This window comes from Labrus bergylta, chromosome 17 (assembly GCF_963930695.1).
Source record: "Labrus bergylta chromosome 17, fLabBer1.1, whole genome shotgun sequence".
NCBI classification, from domain to species: domain Eukaryota; kingdom Metazoa; phylum Chordata; class Actinopteri; order Labriformes; family Labridae; genus Labrus; species Labrus bergylta.
The window spans coordinates 8,735,548-8,749,056 of NC_089211.1; the positions used below are offsets into that span (position 1 = coordinate 8,735,548).

A 13,509-nucleotide genomic window follows, 5' to 3' on the forward strand; every position below is an offset into this window, starting at 1 on the left:
AAAAATTAATTTAATTCATCATCGACGGTTTGTTCGTTTCAATCTCATCTGATTTAATGATTAATTGTTAAAAACAAAGAAGAAGAAAAAGGAAGCAGGAAATTAAATAAATTAAATCTTTACATTAATTTTTTTTATATACATGGTCGTGTGTTTAAAACTTTTGAGTTAAAGAATTATAATCATAAATGATTATTTTATTTTATGATTTCAGAACTTTTGATGCTGAATTTAACCTTTAAAATAAAATAATGAGTCCAGTTTTATGTCTTTTATTCAACTCTTTCATAATAAAATATTTAAAGTGATCATTTAGGGGAGCCGATGGCCTCATGGTTATGTCAGGCACCCGAGGTACGGAGACTATAGTCCTCATCGCAGCAGCCTTGGGTTCGAGTCCGACCCTGGCCCTTTGCTGCACGCCGTCCCCCACTCTCTCCTCGCAACACTTCCTGTCTCAGCTGATCTAAAGAAGGCCCAAAAATGACTTGAAATAAATTAATCATAAATCATAAATCTCTTTTATAATTACAGAACTTCTGATGCAGAGTTTAACCTTCAAAATAAAAGACTTTGGTTTATTATATATATTTATTCAATTCGACTCTTTCGTAATAAAATATTTAAAGTGATAAGAGGGTTAGTTTAAGTCGACAATAATAATAATAATAATGATAATAATAATAATAATAAATGACTTTTTTGAGGTTTTTGATATGAAAGTTAATTTATTTGAATGTTTTAATTATTTGATTGAGGGTGTTGGAGGAAGAAGCTTTGAATAATTACTTTTTTCTCTGTGACTTCAGGACGATCTGTGATTTATAATATTAAAATAATAATAATAATAAAAGAGGAGGAGGGCAGAGTCTGTTAGAGGAGGATGGAGGTTTTAGGGATTATTTCTGTCTCTGGTTTGTTGTGCTGCTCTCGGCCCGGACTCTGAAAATAAGATTCTCTCTATCAGTCAGATTTTTTCTAGTTAAAGACATTTAGAACAAAATAATGACAGTTAAATGTTTTTTTTACCGTGAGGGACATCGTTTTTTTTTGTTTTCTTTTTAAATATTGGTACCGGAAGTGTGTGTTTTGATGTTCCTGACAGCTCATAATTATCTCTTCTTTTAAATGTTCAGTTTCTTGTGTCACTCAGTTAAATGATAATAATCATTAATCAGCGTTTTAAGAGCCGAGGTCCAGCTGATCGTTTCACTTCCGGTTTGTGTCATAAATAATACATTTGATTTTTAAGACTTGAAAACGTTTTTAGTTTTTTTTACATTAAAGGAACAATATCTATTATCATGAATTAATTAATTTTATTATGAGATGTTTCTGCCTCATTCCGGAGTCACTCAGTGGAAACACAATTAATTTAAAATGTTTATAAATTATAAACATTAATCCGCGTTAAATAAAATAAAATAAAGTATTTTTGTTGGAGCTCACAGAGGACAGGAAATAATCATCATCATGGTAAATATTATTATAATTATAATAAATAATAATAATAATAATAGAAATCTGATGTTTGTTTCGTTGATGTATGGTTGATGTTCGTTAGTTTCCCCCCCCCACACACCTCGTGATGAAGTTCCGTTTATTCCGATGTTTTTAAGTCTCACCTCCATATTTTAGATTTCTATATAAAGTTCATTTAATTTGATTATTTCCTTATTTGAAGGATTTTATTTATTTTAAATGTATAATTAAGAACCAGAAGATTACAAATTAAAAGTCCTTTCATAATAAAATAAAGATATTTGTTCTGTGACGCAGCTAATCGATGAATATTAATGAGGCAGATCAATTAATTGAGGAATGAGTGACGTCATAAATTAATGACGTGTCATTAATGAATTAATGACGTGTCATTAACGAGTGCACGTGGCCAGATGATCCATCATGGTGTTTTTATTAAATAAAAGTGCATCATTACATTTACCTGTCAGGTACATTCCACATATAAATAAAAACACGTCTGTACAGGTGCGTGTGCTGCGTTCACGGGTTCCCCCTAATCTGATGTGTCAAAGAGGCGTTCAGGGACCCGCTGAGAAGCAGGAGAAGTTTGAGTGAACTCAAAATAAAGTGTGAGCTGATCTGGGAGCAGTGGTCTGTACAAAAACATTTAAATTATTCTTTTCTAATCTCACAACTCACGGATTATTTACAAAAATAACCGAGCCGAGCCGGGCCGAGTTTCTCCGGCCTGTCCGGGTTTAGGCCTCTGAGAGTCCGATGAGCTCCTCGTGAGTCCGGCATGAAGCTCCGCAGGAAAACTAAAAACTCCTCAGTTCCTCTCGTTTCCACAAACAGAGTCCGAGTCACCGAGTGTCCGGGTCTCTGAGTCTCCGGGTCTGCGAGTGACCGGGTCTCTGAGTCTGTTAGTCTCTGAGTCTCTGAGTCTCTGGGTCTCCGAGTTAAGAGCTGTCGTTCTCCGATCCGTGCATCAGCAGCCCCGGGCCCGGTCCGGGTCCTGCTCCCGGTTTGTGTTTGTTGAGCAGCTGGGTGATCTTCTCGTCGTCCGAGTTCGGGTCTAACGGTTTGTTGTAGTCGTCGTCCTCGTCCTCGACGTCCGACCCCCCCTTCAGTCTCTCCGTCTCCGAGTCCTGCTTCTTCTTCGCGGTCGCCATCTCCGCCGCGTGCTTCTTCCGCCACTTCGTCCTCCGGTTCTGGAACCACACCTGCACGAGACACACACACACACACACACCGGGGTCAGGATTAACCCGGGTCAGGTTTAACCCGGGTCAGGTTTAACCCGGGTCGCGGTCATCCTGAGTATCAGGATAAACACATGAGAGCGGACAGAGTGAGGAGAGAGAGAGGGGAAAAAAGACCTAAAGATAAATAAAAGAACTGAGAAAAAAATAAAAAATAAGTATGTTTATATTAATCTTTGTAAAATCTTGTTTTTAATCCAGGAGAGTTCCAAATATCAGATCCGAAGAAACATTTAAAACCATTCAGAATCAGATCAGATCACACACACACACACACACACACACACACACACACACACACACACACACACACACACACACACACACACACACACACACACACTGAATTAAAAGTATAATTTTAAATATAAACATAAATAAGCAAAAGATGAGATGAGGAGCGGTGAGGTTAGCAGATTGATGAGGAGGATGCTATATTTACATAATATAACTGTATTTACATGATTCAGTTATTGAACAGAAATATTAGTTTGAATTAGTTATAAACAGTCTTATTCCCAGTGTGTGCTGGTTTCAGGGATCTTTCACTGACAGCTCTGACTCTCCTGTTTTTAAATCTGATATTTCATTTCTTTATTTTATAAAACATTTCAAATGTTCTGAACTCATTAAAAACACGTTAAAGTTTTTAATCTAACCTGTTTATTGTTAGTATTATTATTAGTATTATTGTTGTTGCTCAAACAAAACGAGAAATAAAAAAACCGAGCAGAAATATAAAAAACTGAAGGAAGTTTCATCAAACTGAGAATCAACACGTCAGACTCTGTTTTTAATTTAAATAAATGTTTAAATGTTTTAAATTAGGTTACTTAAATAATGTTTAAAATCTTTATTCCTTATATACATTTTTAACCTCTAAGAGTAAAAACATTAAGCCTTTGTTTCTGAGCCTGGATAAAAAAAACAGACAAACACTTAAAAATAAAGACTTTACTTCAATTCATATTTATTTTATTGTATCTCATTTGAGTGTCTCTGTTTCCCGGGCTCACCTTGACCTGGCTCTCCGTCATCCCCAGGCTGTAGGCCAGCCTCGCGCGCTCCGGTCCCGCCAGGTATTTGGTTTGTTCGAACGTTTTTTCCAGCGCGAAGATCTGCTGACCGGAGAAGGTGGGCCGCGTGTGTTTCCGTTTCCCGTCTTTATCCAGCAGCACCGAATTCTGGTCTGAAACCGGGACAACATGTGAAGATAGCACGGGTTAAAACCAGGCCAGGACACTTTAATAATTAAAAATATTATTATTATTATTATTATTATTATTATTATTATTATTAATCAGATATTTATTTGTTTTTAAATTCCCGCCCTGAGCCCTGCTTACACTCACGCGCTGAGCACGCGAACCGGGCGTCCCTCCACGGCGCGCTCTGCATCACTCCGGGCCAGAAGATGGGCGTCCTGCCCGGCAGCTCCGCCAGAGGCTTCGGGTACCGGGCCACGGCCACGGCGGCGGCCCCGGGGCTGAAGTAGAGTCCGTGTGGAGGCGGGGGGCTGAGACTGCTGAACCGGGGCAGACTGGACAGGATCCCCGCGGAGGACGAGGCGGCGGCAACGGCCACCGAGGCTGCGGCGGCGGCGGCCGCAGCAGCGGAGGGCCGGCTCAGGATGTCGTTAATCCCGTGCGGGGTGGCGGAGGAGCTCAGCTGCGGGGAACCAAGCCCCGACGACATCCCCCCGGAGCTCTTGATGCCCGGGGAGGAGCCCGCCATGCCGCCCGGGTTAGGGGAGGTGGTGGCTGGGGAGGTGGAGGAGTTGTGGCCGGGGGAGGAAAGGGGGTAGGCCGGGTACAGCGGGGTCTTCATCTCCGTCATGCTGTGCAGAGCCGCTAACGGAGGGGGGCTGAGGAGGAAGGCGCTCTGTCGGGACCCGTCCATCTGACCCACCGCTAACATCACCGGGGCTGCGCGGGGCCGGACCGGGGGCTGTGCGGGGCCGGGACCGGGGGCTGCGCGGGGCTCTGCCTGCTCCTCACAGTCCGGACTACAGCTGGACCAGAAGCCGCTCCACTCTGGAACTCAAGCCCATCTCAGGACCAGGAACAGGTGAGTCCTGAGAGTTTCTTTGATGAAACAAAAATAAAAATTAATCTCCTCACAGCAGATCTTCCCTCGCAGTCTGTGCGTGCCTGTGCGGGTCTGTGCGGGTCCGGGTCCTCTCTGGTCCTCAGGCAGAGACAATAAAACTGGATCAGATCCTCTATGAGCTAAAGTCCAAACTTTCAGAGAACTGGGGGGTGTCTCTGTCCTGATTGGCTGACCTCTCTGTGACGTAGGGGTGTATAGATTTAGGGAAGCCTCCTGATTGGCTGATCGGATGGAAAAAAAACTCAGATGTTTGTAGAAAGATGAAAAGAGACTCACGAGACTGTGACAGGTTTAATAAAACACCTGTAATAATAAATAACTCACCTGTAACTTTAATAACAGCTGTGATCGCGTGAGTTTATCTCACGTGCCTCTCCTTCACTCTGTCTTTATTTAAATATTATTTATTTTAATTAATGAGTTTATTTATGAATTTACATAAATGTCTTTAAACTCCACAAACAGGAAGTACACACGGAAACACTGATCAGTTTATCAAAATAAGATTTCATGTTTTCTTTTTAAAACTCTGAATCTGTGAAGGTCAAAGTTCAGACACGTGCAGGAAGCTTTAAATTCATAAATTATTAATTAATTAATTAATGACGACATATTTATAAAACCAGCTGACCTTAAATTAAAGATTTAAACTTTATTTATTTATTTATTTAACAGAGAGATTGATTTGGATTAATCTACAATCGACTGAAATAAAAAAAATCTGTTTGTTATTTATTTTAGTGTATGATTTTAATTTGAATCATTTACTATAATTTTCAAAATAAAAGCCTAACAATTTCTATTTTGAAATACAAAGTAACAGAATTTCAAACCTGTGATTTATCGGGTTTAACTATTTGAATCGTTTGTGGTTGTTTCCGCTGACAAATTCAAATTTAAACGCAGCGTCGACTTTAACCTTTAACCTTTCAAAACAAATGACACTCTTCTCGACCAGCGAAGAGTTAACGATTTATTCAAATAACTAATGAAGATTAACGATTTCACACTTTAATGTTTGACATTTTTAATATTGTGATGTGAAGAGGTTCATGATGCAGTTTGATTTAAGTTTTTTAATAATGTTTCAATTTCTCTGTTTTTAGTTTTATTCTGAAAATCGAGCAAACGTTCGAGCGATTCAATATATTTAATGAGATGAAAGTATCAGACCCTCGGTGATAAATCTTTATTTTTGTTATAAATTATTTTATTTCACTTTTTAATTTATTTCAAATGTTCAGGCAGACAGCGTTCAGCTCCACGCCACCTGGGGGCGCCACGTGCTGGATCAGACACTTTTTTAAATTCAGATTTTAAAAACAAACAAACTGAAAACAATCGTTGAGTTTGAGCCGCTAAGAAGATTTTCATCAATAATTTAAAATGATTGAAGAAACATCACGAGGAGTAAATATAAAAAAGTAAATAAAAATAAACACGTCGTTGTTTTTATTAACATTTATATTTTATTTTGAAAGTATTTAAGTGAGTTCTAAAATTAGATTCACTCGTTTTAAATTACAGGAAGTTAAAACATTATGGAGACATTTATTTAAAGTATTTGAGTCAGAAGAAAGAGATTCAGAATAAAATGATGTTTTAGCTGATTTTAGAGATATACGTGTGTGCGCGCGTGTGTGTGCGCGTGTGTGGGAGATGTTATTTAAAGTCTTTACGTCACGTGGCTCTGATCTTTGTTTCTTATTTATTTTTAAGTTTATTTCTTTAATCGAAGAAACAAGAAACTAAAAACATCAAATCTCAGGTCGTGAATAAAAGAAGAGTAGAAGAAGAATTTAATAACCCCCTCCTCTTTCATCACGAGACGTTCAGAAACACTTCACGTGCACATCGTCTTGAATCACCTTTCATATTCTGAGAGCCGGAAAGAAATGATTCTCATATTTTCTGATAAAACCCTCAAAAAAAGTTTCATTTGACTGAAGACTGCGCTGATACAGGACACACACCTGTAATACCTGTAACACCTCAGACGGCTGAGACGGTAACATGTGAAGCACTTTTCCTTCTTTCTGAAATGTGCTCTATAAATAAACTGACCTCGTCTTACCTGAGACTTCTAACACCTGTAACATCTGCTCTCAGGTCAAACTGGTTTCTTTAAATTGATATAAAGACACATTTTTTAAATACTGTTTTTAACTCTAACTGCATTAAGTTTCTCTTTCTGTCACTCAGAGGATTTCTTAATATTTATCTGTACACACACTCAGTGATACACGATCGCCCCCTGGTGGACTCTTTCAGAACTGCGCAGGCAGCAAGTGAACACATTAAAAACCTTACAGTTTTTTCCAATTGCTAACACACTAAAATGACATGCATAGCACAATTATTTAAACTGACACACAGAGAGCAAGTCTCAAAAAGTCTAAACACATTTTCTGCTTTACACACATTTTGCAATTCAAATTGGCGCTTTTTAAATGCACTGAACACGGTTCTCTGCGTAAGACACAACAATCTGACATAAAGTCAAATGTTTGCCATCTCAAAACACTGCCATTCAAAATGACACCACATGAGCTAATTGGCCAATGTATGTGCCACCTGGCCAAACAACTCAATTATTAATTGTTATCACTTCAATCAGGAAGTAAGAACTATGAAAAGACCACAGGTGAGCACATTTTTTTTTACAACAACAAGGGAAGAGGTTGCAGAGAGAGGAAGAGGGAGGATGAGAATGAGAGGGGGAGGAAGAGTGGGAGGTAAGGGTAGAGCTGGTAGAGGAGGTCATGGCCAAAGAAAGAAAGAAAGAAAGAAGAAAGAAAACAACTTTCAAATGAAATCAGAGCAAGTTGATCATGTCATCAACCATGGACTGACAATGTGAGAGGCTGGACAGAGAGTGCAGCCCAACTTGAGCCGTTTAACTGTACTGGTATATGTTGCACTGACTTGTTTGGTGAAAAATAAAAAAAATAATGTTTCAACAGCATGTGTGTGTGTCTGCAAATATTTCTGTGCATGTGAACAATCTGAAGAATTGTCTACAATTTGAACTATTTTAGTATTATGGCAAAGCATACTAAAGATGAGAGTGCTTTTCATTATGCCCAACAGTGTGTAGTTGGTTAGACAAAAATCTGTTAATATGAATGAAGTGTGCGCCATTTGGTGCAGAAGTTTGATTTTGATAATGCTATATGTAGTTTTGGTTGCACTGCTTCATTTTGCAGGATATATGAGGTATTCTGCAGTTTGGGTGTGTGGTTTTGTGAATTGAAAGTATTTTGATAAAACCAGCCTAGTTTGCAAAATTGTGTTTTAGCAATTGGAAAAAACTGTAAACAGTACAGAGTCTCATTATGTCATCAGTTTAAATAAAAAGGTTTTGTAAATCATAAACATCAAAAAGCTTCTCAAACGATCAGAAACTTCTTTAAACATGTTTTTATTATTTTATGTCACGTGACCAAAAGATGAAACCATCAGGACTGAGACAAGAAGTCATAAACCAGGAGTCAGGACCCGGCCAGGGTCAAGTCTCCTCTGAGGAGAGGGGGGGAGGGGGTCACTTCCTGTCAGACTAATAAGACTGTAATCATACTGTAATGACTAGTTACTGAGGAACTGTAACAGGGGTTCTCAGAGGGGAGGGGGGTCTGGAGATGCCTTTCAAAAACAATTTTTAAATGATTCAAAATGTCCCGTGCGAAAACAAACACAGAAAAGTAGATTCACTTTAAATAGAAAATAAGTTGTTCAGGGAGATTTGTTCTTAAATTGAATTTAACATTTTTAAATGTTTGAACACCACGACCTGCGGCTCTTTGCAAACACAAACTCACTGAAGGCCGTTGTTGTTTGGTTCTCATGTCAATGTTTGGATCGGCCTGTTGGCGTTTTAACCACCTCAGGGGGCGGGTCGTCTGTAGCATGGTTCCTTCGGGGGTCCCCGGCTGAAAGTCCAGGACCCCCTGGACTCTAACCTTCATGACCTCTAGCTGTTTGACGTGTTTATATTAACATCAAACTCAACGGCACCATTTTGAGCTTTAAACTGAATTTAAACTTCTCATGTAGTTTTATTTATTTTACATAATCTTTACTGGTTTTATTTTCTGGATCATCGTTCAGTTACATTTTAACATTTTAACCTCCCATCATGAAGGTGTTCCCTCACGCCGTCACTTCCTGTTTTACGTCCTTATTTCTTACCTTGTTCGTGGATTGTGGGGGTTAGGGGGTCATGTTTTTGCTGCTTGATTTCTTTCTCTGTACTTTGTGCTGTATCACTAAGAAATGTGCTTTATAAATACAGTTGTCTAAATCTTCACAAATAAACCTAGAATAGGATTTAAAACTGACCACTCTTTCTTCAGGCCTATATGGACTTTTATCTAGAATCATTCTCACCTGGACTGGATTTAGATCTGTGATGATCCAGGATGTTTTAAAGTCTAATGAGGTTTTAGCACCTCTCTCTCAATGTTTAAAAGTTTAATTAGACCAAAGTCTAGTCTGTACACGGGGCACCTGCATTAACCACTAGGCTCTGGGCGTACAGAAAGTAAAACCACCTTCACGGCCTCATTTCTCTTGATCAATGAATCCTCGAAGCAGCGAAGAGTTCAATCCTTACCTGCTTTGTTTTCTCTACAATGAACGCTTCATTTAATTATATATATATATATATATATATATATATATATATTATTATAAATGTTAAAAATGCAGGTTCTAAAGAGAACTCTTTGTATTTATCTGCGTGGAAGAAGGATTTGCAGTCAGACGTCTGGTTCCAGGACCGGGAAAAGACAGCCGTGTTCCTGTTTGTGTTGGATGCTATGAGGGGTTTGGTGCCCTGTGTGTGGTGTATGTGGGGATTTCAACAACTCCAGATGTTCTGGAAAGAAGTTCTCCAAATGTTTTGAGTTGTTGGGCAGTTCTTTCCATCACACAGACACCCTGAAGACTTCGATAAATGTGAGGAAACAAACTAATCACTTCCTGTTACAGGCTCAACAGGTAATTCACTTATCCCTCAGGCATCAGTTTAATTTACTACCCTCTTAAGTCACCAAAAACAAAAATGTCCATGCCAAAAAAACTGCTATAAAAATAGAACAGATTGATATTTTTTTTCTGCATAAATCTCTTAAAACAACTTCAGCCCTACTTGATAAATATTTCAAGTTCAGAACATGAACATGCCGATACACCTTCCCGTCACGCTCACACAAAGTGAGATTCAATTCTTGTAATCAGACGAGCTGCATGTTTGAGTCAGTGAGAATATAAATATTAACGTAGAGATTTTATCTGGTTGATTCAAACAAAGTGAAACACTGAAACATCAACCAGCTGTGGACTGAAACATGATGCTCAGACACTCCCGATGTAACCAGCCAATCAGCATCCTTTGCTCGTTAACCTCAGTGTGTAGAAATAAAGAGCCTCGGGCAGAGCGGGATTAACATGTGTACGAGCTTTATTCAGTTTTTACTCCCGGGCCATGAGCTTCTGCTTCTTCAGCTTCTTCTGTGAAACCTGCGGACACAAACAAAGAGTCATGAAGGCAGCACACACGAGCGCCGTGCGGTCGGACACGAAGCCGAGCCGCTCAGAGTTAACGTGTTATTTTCATCATTTATCCAAAGGTGTCCTAAGATGTCATCAGTGCAGCTCCACGGTGCGTTCAGGGACATTAACGAGAGACGTACCTTCTTCTTCTGGGCGACCTCCTCCTCGGGTTTGGGGACGATCTGCTCCTTCTCCGTCAGGATCATCTCGATGTGACACGGGGAGCTCATGTATGGGTTGATGCGACCGTGAGCACGGTACGTACGCCTCCTCATCTTTGGCGCCTTGTTCACCTGGATGTGCTCGATGACCAGAGAGTCCACGTCAAGACCCTGAAGACAGCAGAGACGGGTCAGAAACATCAGGAGGTCAGACAAAGCGTTTCTAACAGCACGAGAGCGTGGCATGGTGCAGGTGGTCAAACTGATGTGTGGTGCTTTTATTTTGAAGGAGGACAAACTGAAGTGTAGAGCTTTTATTTTGAAGGTGGACAAACTGAAGTGTGGTGTTTTGTATTGACGAGCTGTTGACTGAAATCTCAACACTCAGACTCATCAATAAACAGGCGGCTTTGCTTCCCGTTGGGACGCTCCAATAAAGAACCATCACGCGCTGAGAGAGTAAAAAACTAACGGGTGTCTGAATGCATCGTGTTAGCGTCCACAGAGTGAGGAGGAGATCGCTCAGATATTCTCATTTCTTTTCATGGTAAATACAAAGGTGTCCTAAATTGTCATCACTGCGATCTCCTTCACATCACACGCTGACACACGTGACGCTTCATAGCGTGCGTCGGAGGCCGGGGTCAGCCTTTCCCTCGCCTGAAGTATCAAACATCAGAGAGTTCAGAGACACCAGGTGGTCTTTGTCTTACTTGTTGGGACCGACAGGAACGCTTTGTGTTATGAAGTCAGAGGGTTTCAGACGTACCTTGAGCTCAGCGTTGCTCTCGGCGTTCTTCAGCATGTGCAGGAGGAACTCGGCGCTCTTCTTGGGCCAGCGTCCCTGCGTCCAGCCGAACTGTTTGGCCTGAAAAAGAGACAAACGTCTGGTCAGAGATCACGTTCTACCTGTGAGCGTTTAGCGCAGGCGACGCGGCGCTGCTCAGATTTTTAGAGTGTTGTTTTCATCTTTAATCCAAAGGTGTCCTAAGATGGTCATCACAGCAGAGCCATCACAACCAGACGTGTGATTGGCTGGAGTCGGAGCTCACCTGGGCACACCTGCCCACTCCTCCGTTGTAACGGCGGAACGGGACACACTGGTGCTTGACGACCACGTCCCTCAGGTACTTGTTGGCCTTGCGGATGTGCATGCCCTTGATGGCCTGGGCTGTCTCACGGGTGTTCTGGTGAGAGAAACAAACGCACACAAAATGCGTCACAATGAGAGTTATTATTTGTGTCTCAAGTCTGCAGAAAACATCTGACAGCGCAGGAAGTGATCGACTGTCTGATTCTTAAGGCGAGACTTTCTTTGTGGTCAACAAATTCCAGTCAGAGTTAAAAGATTGACCTGCAACCAGCAACTAGTCCCAGTGACAGGTTAGCCCTGAGGTTAGCTACAACCCCCTTTGAACGTTTGATTTGTACTTAATTATTTATTTAAAAATACTCTGAGTCACAGATTCACAGTGAGGAGATCGCTCAGATATTCTCATTTCTTTTCATGGTTAATACAAAATTTTCCTAAATTGTCATCACTGCGATCTCCTTCACATCACACACACACACACACACTGAAGCGTCACATGTCTGAGGACAGTTTTTGAGTACGAGACGGGCGCACACGGGTCATACTTAAAAGCCCCACAATGCTCTGCAGGAGACATCCAGGAATTTTGGACAAACTTAAAGATCTCACACACACTTTGACTAAATCAGCGCAAACTACTTGGGACAGTAGGAGGTTTTAGAAAACAGTCAATGACGTCAGATTGTACTACATACTCAACGTGACGTCATATGAAGGTGTGCAGATAATGATCTCTCATCACTGATTGGTTGCATCCTCATTGCGAGCTGTTTTTGCATCTCGCTCGACATAAACAGGAGAAACCTTCATGATGAAAGTTTTAATTAACAAAACAAACTTCTTACCTTGAAGTGAACCCGGAGGTTGGAGCCCCTCGACTTGCATGCTGAATGAACACAGAGAGAAACATTAGACACGAGCAGGTCTCAGGTGCACCACGTGTGGTTTAAGATAAACCAGGTGTTAGCTCAGGTGTGATTCTGTTTTGTTTTCATGATTTATCCAAAGGTGTCCTAAGAAGTCATCACAGCTAACGTGCTAGCACACAAACACTCACATGCGCACTTTACTCACATTTAGTCGGGTTCTCGGGGTCGAGAGAGTAGCGGACCATTTTCAGAAATCTGCGGGATGAAGAATGAAATATAATTAATTAGTCTTTAATTACAGAGTTAATTAATTTAAAGCTGCTAGTAACGCTTAGCTGCTCCGTTAGCATTTCCTCGGGTTAGCATCGGCTGCAGTGATTAATAAGAGTCACTAACACTTTTAAGAGGAACCAGAACTAAAAGATAAGATTGTAAAACAAACGAATCACGGGTAAAAGAGAGAAATTAGCGCTGGGGAGGCTTAATTTAGTTCAGTTTCATCTGCAAACAGATCCAACATGGCGGACATGTTAACCAGCCACGAACCCGGTGTCTCCACAAACATCAAGTTAACAGTTAAATATCGACTCAGAACACAAAACTACAACAACATCTGAGTGTTTAAATCATCGTAAATAAAACTCCGTGGATTTAGAAGCAGGATGGTGAAGATTTAATGAAGATTAAAGACAGATTCTGTTCGTCCCATGACGGACTGGTCTCTTACCTCTGAGGCCGCTGAAGGAAGAGGAAGAGCCGGGGACTGCGCCGCTCTTCTTCTGCTTCTTGTGAAGGTTACCGCCCCCTGCTGGTGAGGAGGAGAACAGCGCAGCAGCTGCTTCTTGTCGTCTCCTTTACCCTCTGAACTGGATTGTGGACCGGAAGTAATCTATTTATTTGTTTACTCTTGTTTTGAGTCTAAATAAATCTCTTTTTTTTACCAGCTCTGAATTCAGCTGTAACCATTCAGTTAGCTGTGATCTTTTTCCAGTTTGTAT

The 13,509-nt window shown here is 40.6% G+C and overlaps 2 protein-coding genes and 5 non-coding genes across 8 annotated transcripts; all 7 read right to left on the reverse strand.

Annotated features, from left to right (window-relative positions):
- Window positions 1-1,898: 1,898 nt before the first annotated feature.
- nkx6.1 (NK6 homeobox 1) lies at window positions 1,899-4,929 on the reverse strand. Of its 2 annotated transcripts, none has more exons than XM_020636989.3 (3): window positions 4,079-4,929; window positions 3,743-3,915; window positions 1,899-2,687 (listed from the first exon to the last, which is right to left on the reverse strand). In XM_020636989.3, the coding sequence occupies exons 1-3, from the start codon at window positions 4,641-4,643 to the stop codon at window positions 2,424-2,426; spliced, it is 1,002 nt and encodes a 333-aa protein (XP_020492645.1). In that variant the 5' UTR covers window positions 4,644-4,929; the 3' UTR covers window positions 1,899-2,423. The 2 variants fall into 2 exon arrangements, with proteins under 2 accessions (XP_020492645.1, XP_020492644.1); XM_020636988.3 differs by having other exon boundaries at window positions 4,073-4,929.
- Window positions 4,930-10,278: 5,349 nt separating this feature from the next.
- On the reverse strand, window positions 10,279-13,284 carry rpl17 (ribosomal protein L17). Its single transcript, XM_020636897.3, has 7 exons — window positions 13,239-13,284; window positions 12,717-12,766; window positions 12,488-12,528; window positions 11,602-11,736; window positions 11,319-11,417; window positions 10,529-10,720; window positions 10,279-10,355 (listed from the first exon to the last, which is right to left on the reverse strand). Exons 2-7 carry the CDS (start codon window positions 12,754-12,756, stop codon window positions 10,308-10,310), a joined length of 555 nt encoding a protein of 184 aa, XP_020492553.1. The 5' UTR covers window positions 12,757-12,766; window positions 13,239-13,284; the 3' UTR covers window positions 10,279-10,307.
- On the reverse strand, window positions 10,424-10,490 carry LOC114920409 (small nucleolar RNA SNORD58). The gene has a single exon (XR_003808735.1). It is a non-coding gene; the product is annotated as a small nucleolar RNA SNORD58 (small nucleolar RNA).
- LOC114920410 (small nucleolar RNA SNORD58) lies at window positions 11,067-11,133 on the reverse strand. The gene has a single exon (XR_003808736.1). It is a non-coding gene; the product is annotated as a small nucleolar RNA SNORD58 (small nucleolar RNA).
- LOC114920408 (small nucleolar RNA SNORD58) lies at window positions 11,488-11,557 on the reverse strand. The gene has a single exon (XR_003808734.2). It is a non-coding gene; the product is annotated as a small nucleolar RNA SNORD58 (small nucleolar RNA).
- Window positions 12,030-12,096, reverse strand: LOC114920412 (small nucleolar RNA SNORD58). The gene has a single exon (XR_003808738.1). It is a non-coding gene; the product is annotated as a small nucleolar RNA SNORD58 (small nucleolar RNA).
- Window positions 12,606-12,675, reverse strand: LOC114920411 (small nucleolar RNA SNORD58). Its single transcript, XR_003808737.1, has one exon. It is a non-coding gene; the product is annotated as a small nucleolar RNA SNORD58 (small nucleolar RNA).
- Window positions 13,285-13,509: the final 225 nt, after the last annotated feature.